At 45.0% G+C, this 13735-nt stretch overlaps 1 protein-coding gene across 2 annotated transcripts in view; it reads left to right on the top strand.

Annotated features, from left to right (window-relative positions):
* The window catches only part of ABL1 (ABL proto-oncogene 1, non-receptor tyrosine kinase), a 137709-nt gene that overhangs the window by 102659 nt on the left and 21315 nt on the right, over positions 1-13735 (top strand). For both annotated transcript variants that reach the window (XM_044264673.1, XM_044264674.1), the window contains exons 2-3: positions 4768-4941; positions 5526-5821. In XM_044264673.1, the coding sequence (XP_044120608.1) occupies positions 4768-4941; positions 5526-5821 (470 nt within the window). The remainder of the gene's footprint in view (positions 1-4767; positions 4942-5525; positions 5822-13735) is intronic.

Raw genomic sequence — 13735 nt, 5'->3', positions numbered from 1 at the left:
TTTCAGGACAGCTCGAGGCTCCTACTCCCCCAGGGTTCTTTTTCACGTTAGACTATCAATTAGGGAAGTGTCCGCCGGTTCCTATTTGTGACGGCAGTTTCTCTATTTTTGTAATTGTTTTCTGAATTATAAAAACAGCCCCCATATATTGTGAGAAGTAGGCCAGAATATAGAAGAGAATAAAGGAGGTTTTTTCATGTTTGTGGTCCTACCACCCCGTGTTAATAAGTACTGTTCACATTTTGGTGCAGTTCCTTCTGTACTTTTTTCAGTTTGTTTTGTTTTGTTTTGTTTTTAAGATTTTATTTGTTTGACAGGCAGAGATCACAAGTAGGCAGAGAGGCAGGTGGGGGGGGGGTGGGAAGCAGGCTCCCCGCCGAGCAGAGAGCCCCATGTGAGGCTCGATCCCAGGACCCTGAGATCATGACCTGAGCTAAAGGCAGAGGCTTAACCTACTGAGCTACCCAGGCACCCCTCAGTTTTTTGTTTTTATGGGTTTTGTTTTTTGTTTTTGTTTTTGTTTTTTTTTTTTTTACAAAATTGGGATCATACTGTATATAACAGGTTGTAATATGAGCACTTAAACAATGCATTATTATGTGTATATTCCCAAGCCAATAGCTGTCGTTTCTAAAAATATTTTGAATGAGGGTGCCTGGGTGGCTCAGTGGGTAGGGTTCTGCCTTTGGCTCAGGGATCTGGGATCAAGCCCCATGTCGGGCTCTCTGCTCAGTGGGGAGCCTGCTTCCCTTTCTCTGCCTGCCTCACTGCCTACTTGTGATCTCTCTCTCTCTCTTTCAAATAAATAAATGAGATCTTTTTTTTTTTTTTTTAATTTTTTATTTGACGGCCAGAGAAAACAAGTAGGCAGAGAGAGAGCTGGAGAGGGAGAAGCAGGCTCCCTGTTGAGCAGAGAGCCCGATCAGGGCTCGATCCCAGGACCCTGGGATCACGACCTGAGCTGAAGGCAGAGGCTTTAACCCACTGAGCCACCCAGGCGCCCCAGTAAATGAAATCTTTAGAAAAATATTTTGAATGGTTTACGAATATATTTTGTATTACGGATGGACCACAAGCTGACTTACCTTCTGTTGATATTTTGTACTTTTCTAATTCTGTGCTATTTAAAAATCAGTCTATAGAAATAGTAAATATAGATCTCAGGATAATTCCTACAGGTGATAAAAGGTTGTGGAATTAACTAAAGATTCGGTTTGTATTTCCGGTTGCCCTCCTAAAGTGTTGTGGAGATTTCTCCGGGAACCGCTGCCGGAGAAAGTTACGTTTCACTGAAGTCTTACACTGACTTAGCCTCAAGAAAATGTACCTGCCAATTTAATGAATAATTTGCATTTCTTTGATTACTGCCAGGGCTAACATGCTTTCTAAGTTTGGGGATAATTTAAATTTTCTGTGAATTGCTTATTCATGGTTTTGGTTCCTTTTTCCATAGTGTAGGGATTTGTCTTTTTGTGTTGATATGCAAGAGTTCTTTTATGTTAAGAATCCTCAGTCTAATGGTGTTACTTAATATAATGGTAGTAGAAGACTTTTGACCCGCCAGCGAGCTCCACTTCCTGTAAAGCCTGCCTCTCCGGTGCCCAGGGCCCACCACCATCCTCTGGCACTCACTGCTGCAGCCACTCCCAGGGTCAGTTACATTTCTCTCCGGATCTTCAGTGACACTTGTTGTTTTATTTACTTACTTAGTATGAAACCAGTGAAATGCAGGCGTAAAAAGAGGACGGTTTCTATCATATTCAGATGGATGCCTTAGGTGATTTTAACACTGCTGCGGAACTAGGTGTGAGTGAGCCAGCTGTGAATATTTGGAAGGGACTGTGGTGGGGTCACAGAGCTTAAAAATCCAAGTCTTCCCTTGCTTGGCCTGCAGGAAATCAAAGCTGGAAGCCAGTGGTGGGGACAAACTCTGACACTCAGCACATACCCACCCCTGAAAGGGCAGGCCTCGTCCCTGCCGTCAGGGCCAGCAACCAACACACATTCAGGTGGGGATGGTAGATCACACCTTTTAATTTAAAAAAAAAAAAAATAGTTCTCTGCCTTAACTGGCTTTATTTAGTTAACTGATCAGTCCCTGATCATGATGGTGCTAGGTGTGTTTTTAGATCCCGTGCAAGATACTCGGAAGAGCGAGCCCTAAGCCATCACGAAGGCTCACACTCTAGGAAGTGGCGGTGTTACAGGTCCTCTCCCTTGAATTTCGCTTTGCCCTTATGATTCATACAGTGAGATTACCAAACATAGCAATGACGTAATTTGGGATTTACTCTTTTAGCAAAAACAATTCCTGAAGGTTTACTTCAGTCAGTAGTATGAAAGCTAGAATTGAAAGACCCTTGTTAGGGCGCCTGGGTGGCTCAGTTGGTTAAGCGTCTGCCTTTGGCTCCAGTCATGATCTCAGGGTCCTGGGATAGAACCCCCCATTGGGCTCCCTGCTCAGTGAGGAGACTGCCTTTCCCCCTCTGCCTCTGCTCCACGCATGCCCCCCACCCCCCGGGTTAAGGTTCTCTCTCTCTCGTTCTATCTCAAATAAATTTTCTTAAAAATCTTTAAAGAGTGCCTGGGTGGCTCCGTTCATTGGGCAACTGTGTTCGGTTCGGACCTTGATCCTGGATCAAGTCCCACATAGGTCTCCCAGCTCTGTGGGGAGTCTGCTCCTCCCTCTGACTTTCTCCCCTCTCATGCTCTCTCTCACTGTCAGTCTCTCAAATAAATAGATAAAATCTTTTAAAAAATAAATTTAAAAAAATTAAAAAAAAAAGGACCCTCATTAGTTATGTTGTATTAGTTTATTCCACAGAGATATTTTAAAGAATGCCGATTTCTGTAAGTTCTCCAGGTGTGTTTCTGGAGGTTAGCCTCATTCCTCAGTTGTCTTAGGTGTCTCCAGTGGTTTGGTTTGTTTGTTTTTTGTTTTTGTTTTTGTTTTTGTTTTTTGAGAAGTGAATACTGCAGAATCAGGCCCATCCCTGAGACAGGTGTCATTGCCCAAGAAAAGATGTTTGGGAGTGCTCTAAATCCATAAAGAGGGAACATTTAAGTAATTTTTAAAATTTTTAAATTTTTTTTAAAGATTCATTCATTTTAGAAAGATTGAGTGCAGCCGGGGGAGGGGCAAGGGGAGAGGGAGAGTTTGCTGTGCGCAAAGTCTAAGGCAGGCCTTGATCCCATACCCTGAGATCATGACCTGGGCTGTAACCAAGTTGGACACTCAGCTGAGTCACCCAGGCACCCCTAAATAAGTTTCTTATCATTTGGGAAGATCAGAATCTCCCCCTTTCCTCCTTTTATAAATAAAGTTTGATTGCTTATTGTAGTTCCCTTAAATGAGTATTTAGATTTCAACCCATAATATCCTGTGACTATAAAGACTTACTTGTCGCTTTCTAAGACTCTGTCTAAGGGCAACTGGGTGACTCATTCGGTTGAGTGGCCCACTCTTGATTGTGGCTCAGGTCATGATCCTGGGGTCATGCTCAGCGTGGAGTCTGCTTGTCCCTCTCCTTCTTTCCCCCACTCTGCTGGTGTGCACCTCCTCACTCGCTCTCTCGGTCTCAAATAAATAAATAAAATCTTTTTTTAAAAAACCTACTTGGATTACATTTGCTGGCTAAAAAAAGCTCACGTGTATATCACAGAAATTCTAGTAAGGTTGAGCGTAGTTCAAGGAAAAAAAGGAAGAAGAAACTTCAGGAAAAAATAATGAACTATTTGACCCAGTAGTGAACATTAGCCACATGTTCTTAATATAAGAAATGTTGATTGGTGTTCAGCTTTTACCACTTACCTAAGTGCGAAACATGAAGGACTTTGTTATTACAGAGTGGAAGAAACTTACTAGTTTTCACAAAGTAAAAGACATGTAACAAAGGCCATATTTGAGAGTGGAGAGAGAGCTGGAAGGAAGGGTAAGATGAGACTACTCTAACCTTAGGAAGGAAACAGCTGAGAGACACTGTCTATAGCTGGAGAACAAGAAATAAAGTCTGTGCAAGTCTGTTAGTGAAAATGCGAAGGTAACTGTTAGAGAGGCTGGCGGGGACAGCACAGCTGTTGGCCTCCGGGTGTAGGGGGGATGGGCGTAGAAGGTGTTTGTCCTTCATTATAAGCCTTTCCGTCTTAATTGATTTTTTAAATTATGTGCACGTATTAACTTTGACATGTTTTTAAATGTTTTAAAGAAACTTGTGTTACATGTAAGCAGTGGCAAAGACGTATGAGGACAGACTATTTCCAGTTTTAACAGATCTTATTTTGAATTAATGAATTTAACAAGCTGAACCTATTTGGGAACAGTGATTCCCACCTTGGAATGAAAATAATATTTTTCAGAAGATTTGGGAAAGGAAGAGTCCATTTTTACTTTACCACCTTTCTTATTATTACACGTAGATGTTGAGAAATGAAATAGATTAGAAATGTATAATGATGATGGGGCGTCTGGGTGGCTCAGTGGGTTAAGCCGCTGCCTTCGGCTCAGGTCATGATCTCAGGGTCCTGGGATCGAGTCCCGCATCAGGCTCTCTGCTCGGCAGGGAGCCTGCTTCCCTCTCTCTCTCTCTGACTACCTCTCTGTCTACTTGTGATCTCTCTCCGTCAAATAAATAAATAAATAATCTTTAATTTAAAAAAAAAAAAAAAGAAATGTATAATGATGGAAACAGACTTTTTTTGTTTCTCAGAATAAAACTAACTTTTTCCCCCAATTCTTCCTGTTTCTTCTGTTTCCCCTTTGTCTTCCAGAAGCCCTTCAGAGGCCAGTAGCATCTGACTTTGAGCCCCAAGGTCTCAGCGAAGCAGCTCGTTGGAACTCCAAGGAAAACCTTCTTGCTGGCCCCAGTGAAAATGACCCAAACCTTTTCGTTGCACTGTATGATTTTGTGGCCAGTGGGGACAACACCCTAAGTATAACTAAAGGTAAAAGGGCCATGGACCACTGCTGGTGCTTGCAAGAGACAGAAATCAGAGGAAACTGTGGCTTGACTAACCCTAACCCTAACCCTTTGCCTAGTGAAAGAGTAGCTTTAAAGATCAGAATGCAGAGACATCAAAGAAAAGAAAAGAAACACCTAGCATCTTTATAAGAGAGCCGCTTTTCCTTAAAGAGAAGAGTTCCTGTACAATACTCTTAGAAAAACAGCATCATAGTGAAAAGAATGCCTGGACTGAGCACTGAAAATGCCTTCTTTTTTCTTTCTTTTTTAAGAAAAAGTACTTTTTTCCCTAAGAAATTTCATTATGCTTGGAACAGAACACTTGACTAAACCTAATAGATTTATGAAAACTGAGGCTCTGTGTTTTTTATTCAGTGCCAACAGGAAGCCTCATCTATAAAGTGTACTCTTCTGTACACTTCTAAATGCATTTGTTTATGTGGGTTTGTTAAAGGGAAGTAGGAATTTAGGGATTTGGAGATTTTTGGTAATCCTGTACGAATAAATGGGAATGAACAAAGCCAGCTTTTATAAAGCTGATGTCTGATTTGATTCTCTTCTTCTAAGGTGAGAAGCTCCGGGTTTTAGGCTACAATCACAATGGGGAGTGGTGTGAAGCCCAAACCAAAAATGGCCAAGGGTGGGTCCCAAGCAACTACATCACACCAGTCAACAGTCTGGAGAAACATTCCTGGTACCACGGGCCCGTGTCCCGCAACGCAGCTGAGTACCTGCTGAGCAGCGGGATCAACGGCAGCTTCTTGGTCCGGGAGAGCGAGAGCAGTCCTGGCCAGAGGTCCATCTCGCTGAGATACGAAGGGAGGGTGTACCACTACAGAATCAACACTGCTTCCGATGGCAAGGTACGGGGCCCAAGCCGGGGGAGCTGCTGGGCTGGGGGTGTTAACCTTTGGCCAGGAGGACTCAGGGCTCCTGACGCTGGGGTTGAGAAGCTATCACAAATCCCAAACCGGAAGATGCTTGAAGGCAGCATCTTCAGGTAGACGCCGCAGGCATTGCTCTGTTAGCCTAGGAAAGACACTCTGTTGAGGACCAGTCACGTGATGTTACAAGTCCAGGGGCCTGGTGTGGCTCTCTGCCTGTCCTGCTGGAGTTCTGTTGCTAGCTGTTACAAGACAGGAATTCCTGCTAAGGTTTGGGACATACTTCTTAAATTAGGATTCTTCCTTTTTAAAAAATCACTTATTGTGATCGTAATTCATCTTCTATGCAATAATAATAAAATTGCAATAATAAATGGATATTTTTAGGGACGCCTGGGTGGCTCAGTAAAAGACCCACCTTAATAGGACTTCCCAAATAAGCATGGTACCTGCCTTTCCTCCCCTAAATCTGTGTGTACCTGCGTGCGATTACATACATACACACACACAGTTTTCAAACACGAATGAGATCCCATCGTACCCATTGTAGATTTCCAAACCCAAACCATAGTTTTGTAGATGCGTTGAATGTACAGTTTTCTAAATTTTTATATTTTTTATTTTTAAAGATTTTATTTATTTATTTGACAGAGGGAGTGGGAGAGGGAGAAGCAGGCTTCCGCTGAGCAGGAAGCCTGATGGGAGGCTTGATCCCAGGAACCTGGGATCATGACCTGAGCTGAAGGCAGACACTTAACGACTGAGGCACCCAGGTGCCCCGAATATACAGTTTTATTGTGATCTTTATATGAACAATGCTCAAGAGTCCATGAAGGAAAAGGAGGGTTTAACATTTTTCAGGTTCTTCCTAGTGACGGACACATTTTTCAGGTTCCTTCTGGTGACGGGCACATTTTTTAGGCATCCGCTCATTTAAACCTCACTTCGGTCCTCAGGGTGGAGGTCACTGTGATCTGCGTTTTTACATTAAGGAGTTGGGGACTTAAATGGGAGGAGGTGTTTTGCCCCGAATCACCTAATGTGCGACTGGTGGAGCTCGGCTCGGACCCGCTGTCCTCCTTGCCACACCGTGCCATCATCCAGGGTGGAGATGGGTGCATTATTGGGCAAGGTCGAGATGGTGGATGTATTTTTTTAATTAATATGTAATGTGTGCACATGGTTAAAAAAAAAGGACGAAATAGATTACAGTGAGAATCTGTCTCCTAATTCCACTCCCCTTCCCAGAGGCAACCCCTGTACCCAGTTTCTTTCAGAGTACCCCACTGTATGTATATGCTTTTATATATATATATATATTTTTTTTTTTTTTAAAGATTTTATTTTATTTACTTGTCAGAGCAAGAGAATGTACAAGTAGGAAGGGCTGCAGGCAGAGGAAGAAGCAGGTTCCCCACTGAGCAAGGAGCCCGATACAGGACTCCATCCCACAACCCTGGGATCACAGTCTGAACTTAAAGCAGATGCTTAACCGACTGAGCCACCTGGGCATCCCTGTACTTACATTTTTTAAAACAACACAAACGATGCAGACTTCACACTGTTTGGATCTTACTTTTCCCACCAACATTCACTGAAGATCGCTTTACGGTAGCACGTGTAGAGCTGCCTCATTCTTATTAATGACTGCTTGTGAGAACGGACTATCCTTTATTGAAGCAGGGCCCTACGGGTCGACTTTTAGGTTCTTTCCAGTCTTTTGCTGTTACAAATAACACTGCTCTGAGGTGGCTTTCAAACCATTAAAAAAAATATCTTGGCACGCTGTATAAAAGCATTTACATCAGCACCTAGTGCTCAAACTAGTAACAAAAGGTTCTGGAAGCCTTCCTCACCCTCACTGTATGTAATGCACTCTGATATTTCGTATTCCCTTCTGTTCTGTCTCGTTTTTTAAAAAAGTTGTGGTCAGAATCCACTAAGTTTAATTCTCTAGACACACGTACATGTACATATTTCAGAGACATATGTACGTGTGTACAAATTTCCATCGTGTTGAATGTACATGTGTCATGTTTTGAGGGGTCTCTGTGCCACTTACTAAATTTATCTTTTCCTCTGTATTTGAAATATACCAAATTGGCATAGGGCGGGTCATGTACATGTGTGGGTCATGACCTGCACTTGGAACGTGTCGTACACCCTTTGTGTACAGTGTAAGCGTATGCAAGATAAGGTGCTAGAACGGACGGAAGGTTTTGTGCGTTTAGAATTTGTGTAGATGTCGTCAGGTTACCTCACCCTGTTGCTGGTGAGAAACGGAGCTTCCAGGAGAAACAGGAGTGCATCTTCCCTCCGCCTCAGCAGTGCTGTCAGGCTTGTGGAAACATCTGTCACTGATTGGTAAAGATGGTCTCGTTACGTTTAATGTACATGCTTCGTGTTTTGAGGGATCCCCGTGCCATTTGCTAAATTGTATTTTCGTGCAGATCTAAATACACCAAATTTACTTATACACTGAGATCTGTTGCTGTGCTCTCTGTTCTCTTCCAGTATTAGACTTTTACTTGTTACAGTTGTATACGTTTTAATGTGTGATAGAGCTAGTTCCCCTCCTTGTAGCCCTCTTAATATTTTTATGGCTATCCTCAAACATTTCATTTGTACCACACAAATGCACATATATCTCTCTTTTTAATGTTCTTCTCTTGTTTTTCCGCATGTCTCAACGTCTTCTGGCCAAAGTCCTTATTGCTGATATCTAGTGCTTTCCATGATGGCAGAGGTCTTTGTACCCAGCATGGCCACTTGCTGATGTGTGGCTAGAGATCAGCCTTAACCACCTTGCCTTTCGGGTCCTCGTTCTTCTCCCAGACGTGGAGCTAGGTCATTCCATTCTGCAGGACATACTCCAGGTGGGGGGCCCTTTGAAACCTTGCCTTCAGCCCACAAGGGTTCCTCTCTTGTGAATTAGAACACCAGAGCACACCGCCCATGAGGGAGGCGATTTCCTGGAGCTGACAGCTTGCTTCCCATCTGTGCTGTTTATCCAAGGCAAACCATGCCGCCCTGCGGTAATCAGTTGAGGTTTGTACTGAACAGGGTAATGGTTTCTTTTCCCTGGAGTTGTTTAACCAGCATCCTAGGAACAGATTCAGGCAGGCATGATCTAGTTTGACAACTCATTAGCCGGGGGTCGGTCCAGAATAGCGCTCAGAGGGAGAGAACAAGGCCTGCATGTGGGATGCATGATTCACAGAATTCGAGAAAAGCTGGTATGTGCCAGGGGAGCACAGGGAGCTCATTTAATCAGGCAGTATCCACCACTGGGCAACTCATCCAAGTGTCCTAGGCCTGCTGCCTCCTCCTCACCCACCCTCCCTGGCAGACTGTCCCGTCAGCTGTCCGAGCACCTGGAGACGCTTCAGCCTGCGGGGTTATCAGTTCCGGCCATCTGCAGAGGCGCCTCTCTGTGAGGGCTGCACTCGAGGGGCTGTGCTGGGTGAGATCGTGTTCCTGGAATGAGCGGAGCAGTATCCGAGGTATTGGGGGAGGTACTACAGCAACGCATGAGACAGTGCGGCTCGGCGCTGAGAAAGGCTTGCATAGCAGAGCCTTGATGCAATCCTTTTTGGATTTCTAAGGGGAAAACTTAAGGTTGGTAGGAGGGACAGGCTGGGGTTGCATAAGCTCAATACTTATTTTTCAAATAGCTAATCTTTAGAAAACAACTGAATTTAGAAGATTCTTCTCTAAGGCCGCGAAAGATTTCTTTTTGCCTCCACCCTCCCGGCCCTGATGTACTTCTGTTGTTGTGTCCCTGAGCTTCTGCGGCCATTGCGGCCACTCGGTCGGCCCGGGGCTCCGGGAGCTTCGAGCTGGACTGTCACAGGGGCCATACCAAACTGAGCCGTCGCTGCTCTGAGGAGTCTCCACAGTCTGGAAAACCTCCCCATCCCCTGGGAGGTGGTTGTCATTCTCGGTGCTCTCCGAGTTCACCGTCTCCTGCCAGCGCAGTGGAATTAAAGGCTGATTTTCCTCTACCATTCGCTGCCTGAATCATTTTTAGTTCTTCTGGTTATTTGTGTCTACACCTTATTTACTTTTGTGGGAGGCCACTGTCAAGTTCCACAGTTCCTTATACCCCGTGATAGAGTCTTTGCTTTTCTTCAAAGAGGTTCCCGGGTGACATTCATTTTCACAGTCTGCTGAAGTGACAGGGTCGGGTTGACGGGAGTGGAATTTGGGCTTCAGCTTTAGCAGAAGTGGCAGGATAGGCCAACTGTATAACCTCTTGAATTTTTAAAAATTACCCACCCTGACAGTGGCTTGGCAGGTACAGGCATCCCAGTGAAAAGTCTGCTGAAGCATGGCTGACCTTCTCTTGTCGAGGAGACTTTGAGCATTATTAAGTACTGCTTAATTATTAATTATTAAGCCCTGCCCTCCTGCACTGCGCCTACACTGTCAGGATAATAATGTTGCTTCCTGGCCCAGCAGCCTGTAACCAGTAGTACATCCAGGGTGGTCTGAGGCAGCTAAAAGGGGCCACCAGTCCCGAGCACTGATAAGCTGGTAAGTCTGGCTGTCAAGAAGAACACTGTTTCTGGTGCGTTTCTTCAACAAGTCCTATCTTTGGGGTTCCTGCATGATCAGGAGGAGGCCCAGTCCTGGCTGAGCACCCAGAGTGTCTATATAACCAGGTGCACACAATGACCTGCAGTTCATGACGCTAATTTCACTTGATTCTCGGAACATGCCAGGAATTCCTGATGCGGATTCCCCAGTTCACTAGCAAAATGCTCAAAACTCAGAACTAATCAGAAGGAAGCCAGCAGACCAGACTGTTAGAAGGTGGCCGTGTGGTGCATTGAGAAGGGAGAGGAGTTTTAATATTTAACAAGTGTTGGAATGTAAATTTTATGTTGAAAGATGAACTAAGTCACGGGGTCTATAAATTTAATTATTGAGAAGGATAAAGTAGGTCCGCTCAGTGAAACCTCCCACAACTCTGAAATCTCTTAACAGGGGAGCCCGTGAGGGAGTCAGACGAGACCAAGAACAAATTCTGCATAAACTAGGGCTAGGCGGAGCCATCAGCATTCTGTGTGAGGGAAGGAACTTGGTCCTCGGGTTGGGGAGCACTCCTTTCACGCTGACGGGGAGAAGCAGGTAATGAGCCTTGCTCCCGGTGACCAGCCCCAGGAGCCCCACGCTGCGCCAGTGATGTCCGAGGGGCAAGGGGTGCTCTAATCCCAGGGAGTGCCTTTTGGGAGAGTCTCCACGCTCTTCTCTGTGCTTCATGGCAGCAAAAACAGTGGCAGCTGAACTCCCCCCAAAAGAAGAGGGCATGGAACACTTGGCATCCGCAGTGAAGTAACTGGATGTCTGACAGACTTTTCCAGAGAGGGGTGGGATCAGGGGCTGTCCCCACATCCTACTTGGTCTTCTCCGTGAACTGCATTTGTGTCAGCAATGCCCACCTACAGGAGTGCCCTGTACATCAGTGTGTGGACATCAGGCAAAGCGCAGGCTTAGTGGCACTGACTTCTGCTCCCCGCCTCCCCCAGCACCTCTCTGCGCTCTTCTGAGCCGGAAGTGAAACTGATCAGCTGTCCTAGAGCAGGTCACTTAGACTAAGGTGCTCCGAGGTGTGAGTGGGGCCTCCGAGTGGGCCCTCCCCTCACTCTGGAAGGTCCTGCCACTGAAGGGCACCATCTGGCAGAGGGACAAGTCCCCAGAGCTGTGGGATCCTTCTGGACAATTCTTGGGTTGCTCAGAATTTTATTTTAGTAGGATTGCAACCAGAAGATTGTAAATTACAGGGGCGCCTAGGTGGCTCAGTTGGTTAAGCGTCTGCCTTCAGCTCAAGTCATGATCTCAGGGTCCTGCTTTTCCCTCTCCCTCTGCCGCTCCCCCTGCTCGTGTGCACGCATGTGCTCTCTCAAATAATTTAAAGAAAAAAAAAAGATTGTAAATTACAAAACTCTAAGTCAGAGTTTGCTATTCCCTTGCCTGAGTTTTAAAAATCTGTTTATGTTATCTCCCCAAGCAAAATTAAAAAAGGAAGAAAGAATTCTGTTTACTTTCTTGAGGGTTATAAATGGGATCGACTCATGTATTTGTTAATATTTTCTTCTTTTAAAATATTTTAATTATCTATTATTACAAACATACAGGAATTGATGGAGCCTTCCATAACCAACCCTGCCATGTTTTTCAGGCTTTTTCTTCCTTTTTCTCTTTTTCAGTAATGGAGATACGATAGCTACAGCTCTAGTACAACTGATCCTGTTCCTTTTTCTCCCTCCTGCCCCACACATCACCGCTATTCCAAACCTAGTTCCTCCTCTATCTCAGTAGTCAGGGCAAGTTGTGATTTTTAACTTTTTTTTTTTTTTTTTAAGGATTTTGTGTATTTATTTGACAGAAACACAGAGAGAGAGGAAACACAAGCAGAGGGAGTGGGAGAAGGAGAAGCAGGCTTCCCACCCAGCAGGAACCCAGTCGGGGCTTGGTCCCGGGATGCTGGGATCATGATCTGATCAAAGGCAGACACTTAATGACTGAGCCACCCAGGCGCCCAAGTCGTCATTTTTTTTTTTTAAAGATTTTATTTATTTATTTGACACATCACAAGTAGGTAGAAAGGCAGGCAGGGTCGGGGGGGCGGGGAAGTGGGGAAGCAGGCTCCCCGCTGAGCAGAGAGCCCAATGCGGGGCTTGGTCCTAGGACCCTGAGATAATGACCTGAGCCAAAGGCAGAGGCGTGACCCACTGAGCCCCTGGAGTCATCATTTTTTTAAAAATTTTTTTATTAACATACAATGTATTATTCGTGGAGCTGTCATTTTTAATGTCGCCCCCCACCTTCCGCAGTCGCTGGCTGCCCTTCTTGAGTTAGTAGGTTTGGTTACTTGCTGTCCCCCTGGAGCCTGATGTCCTGTTTGGATTTTAATGTGGAATTGTTTTTTGCAAAGGAAGCATTCCCTCACCACCTCACTGAAACAAACCAAAAAAGAAAAAAAATAGCTGTCCCCATCCACGCTTGCTTTCTGTCAGCCTGTCAGCCTGCTCCTGTCCCTTCCTCCTTTCCTGGTGCATCCAACGAGAATGACAGGTGGATGAGCTCTGTGCATAGGATCACGCCCACTGTAGATCTCAGAGGGAGGCTCGCTTGTGCTGGTGTCTGAAAGCCCCTTTCCTGACTCCCCCACAGTAGAGGAGGCTGTGCGGCCCTAGTGTGGCCCTCCAGTCCCCCGCCCCCCACACTCATCCCTGCGGCGTGCTGACAGACAGGGCATCCCACAGGGGCATCCGGCTGGGGTCGACGAGTCTGGGCTGCTGAGGCTTTTTAGCCCAAACTGAGGATGTGAGAATGAGAAGAAGATTTATGTTTTGTTTAGTGATTTCCATCTCTGATGACTATGTAGTTCTGGATAATTATATAATTACAAATAATAATTAGAGGTTTTAGGTAATAAGCATAATGTTTTTTTTAATTTGCTTTCTTTTTTAATCAGCAAATAGGTACCAAGTTGTGTTCTTCATTAATTTAATCACCGACTATTTATTGAGTACGTATTACGTGCTATGTATTTCTTATTCTCCCCATTGGGGACACAGGATTAAAACAACTTAGGGCTCTGCTCTCATGAAGCTGACATTCTAGGAGGTGTTGACAGTAAGTAATCAACCAAATAAGCAGGATAAGTACAATGCAGAGAAGTAAGAGAGGCGATATGATGACTAGTGCTAGGTGATGACCAGGTCAGGTGACTGCAGTGACACTGACATTTATGCCAGGCTCAAGATGGTAAGAGAGAACCAGGAATGTGGTGATTAGGTGGCTGGAGGATTTCAGGCAGAGGGAGCAGCAGATGCAAAGGCCCTGAGGCATTTTGTTACACCTTCTGCTTTAGCAAGTAAATTA

Source organism: Neovison vison, chromosome 9, assembly GCF_020171115.1.
Source record: "Neovison vison isolate M4711 chromosome 9, ASM_NN_V1, whole genome shotgun sequence".
NCBI lineage: Eukaryota > Metazoa > Chordata > Mammalia > Carnivora > Mustelidae > Neogale > Neogale vison.
This window is presented reverse-complemented; position numbering and strand designations above follow the sequence as displayed.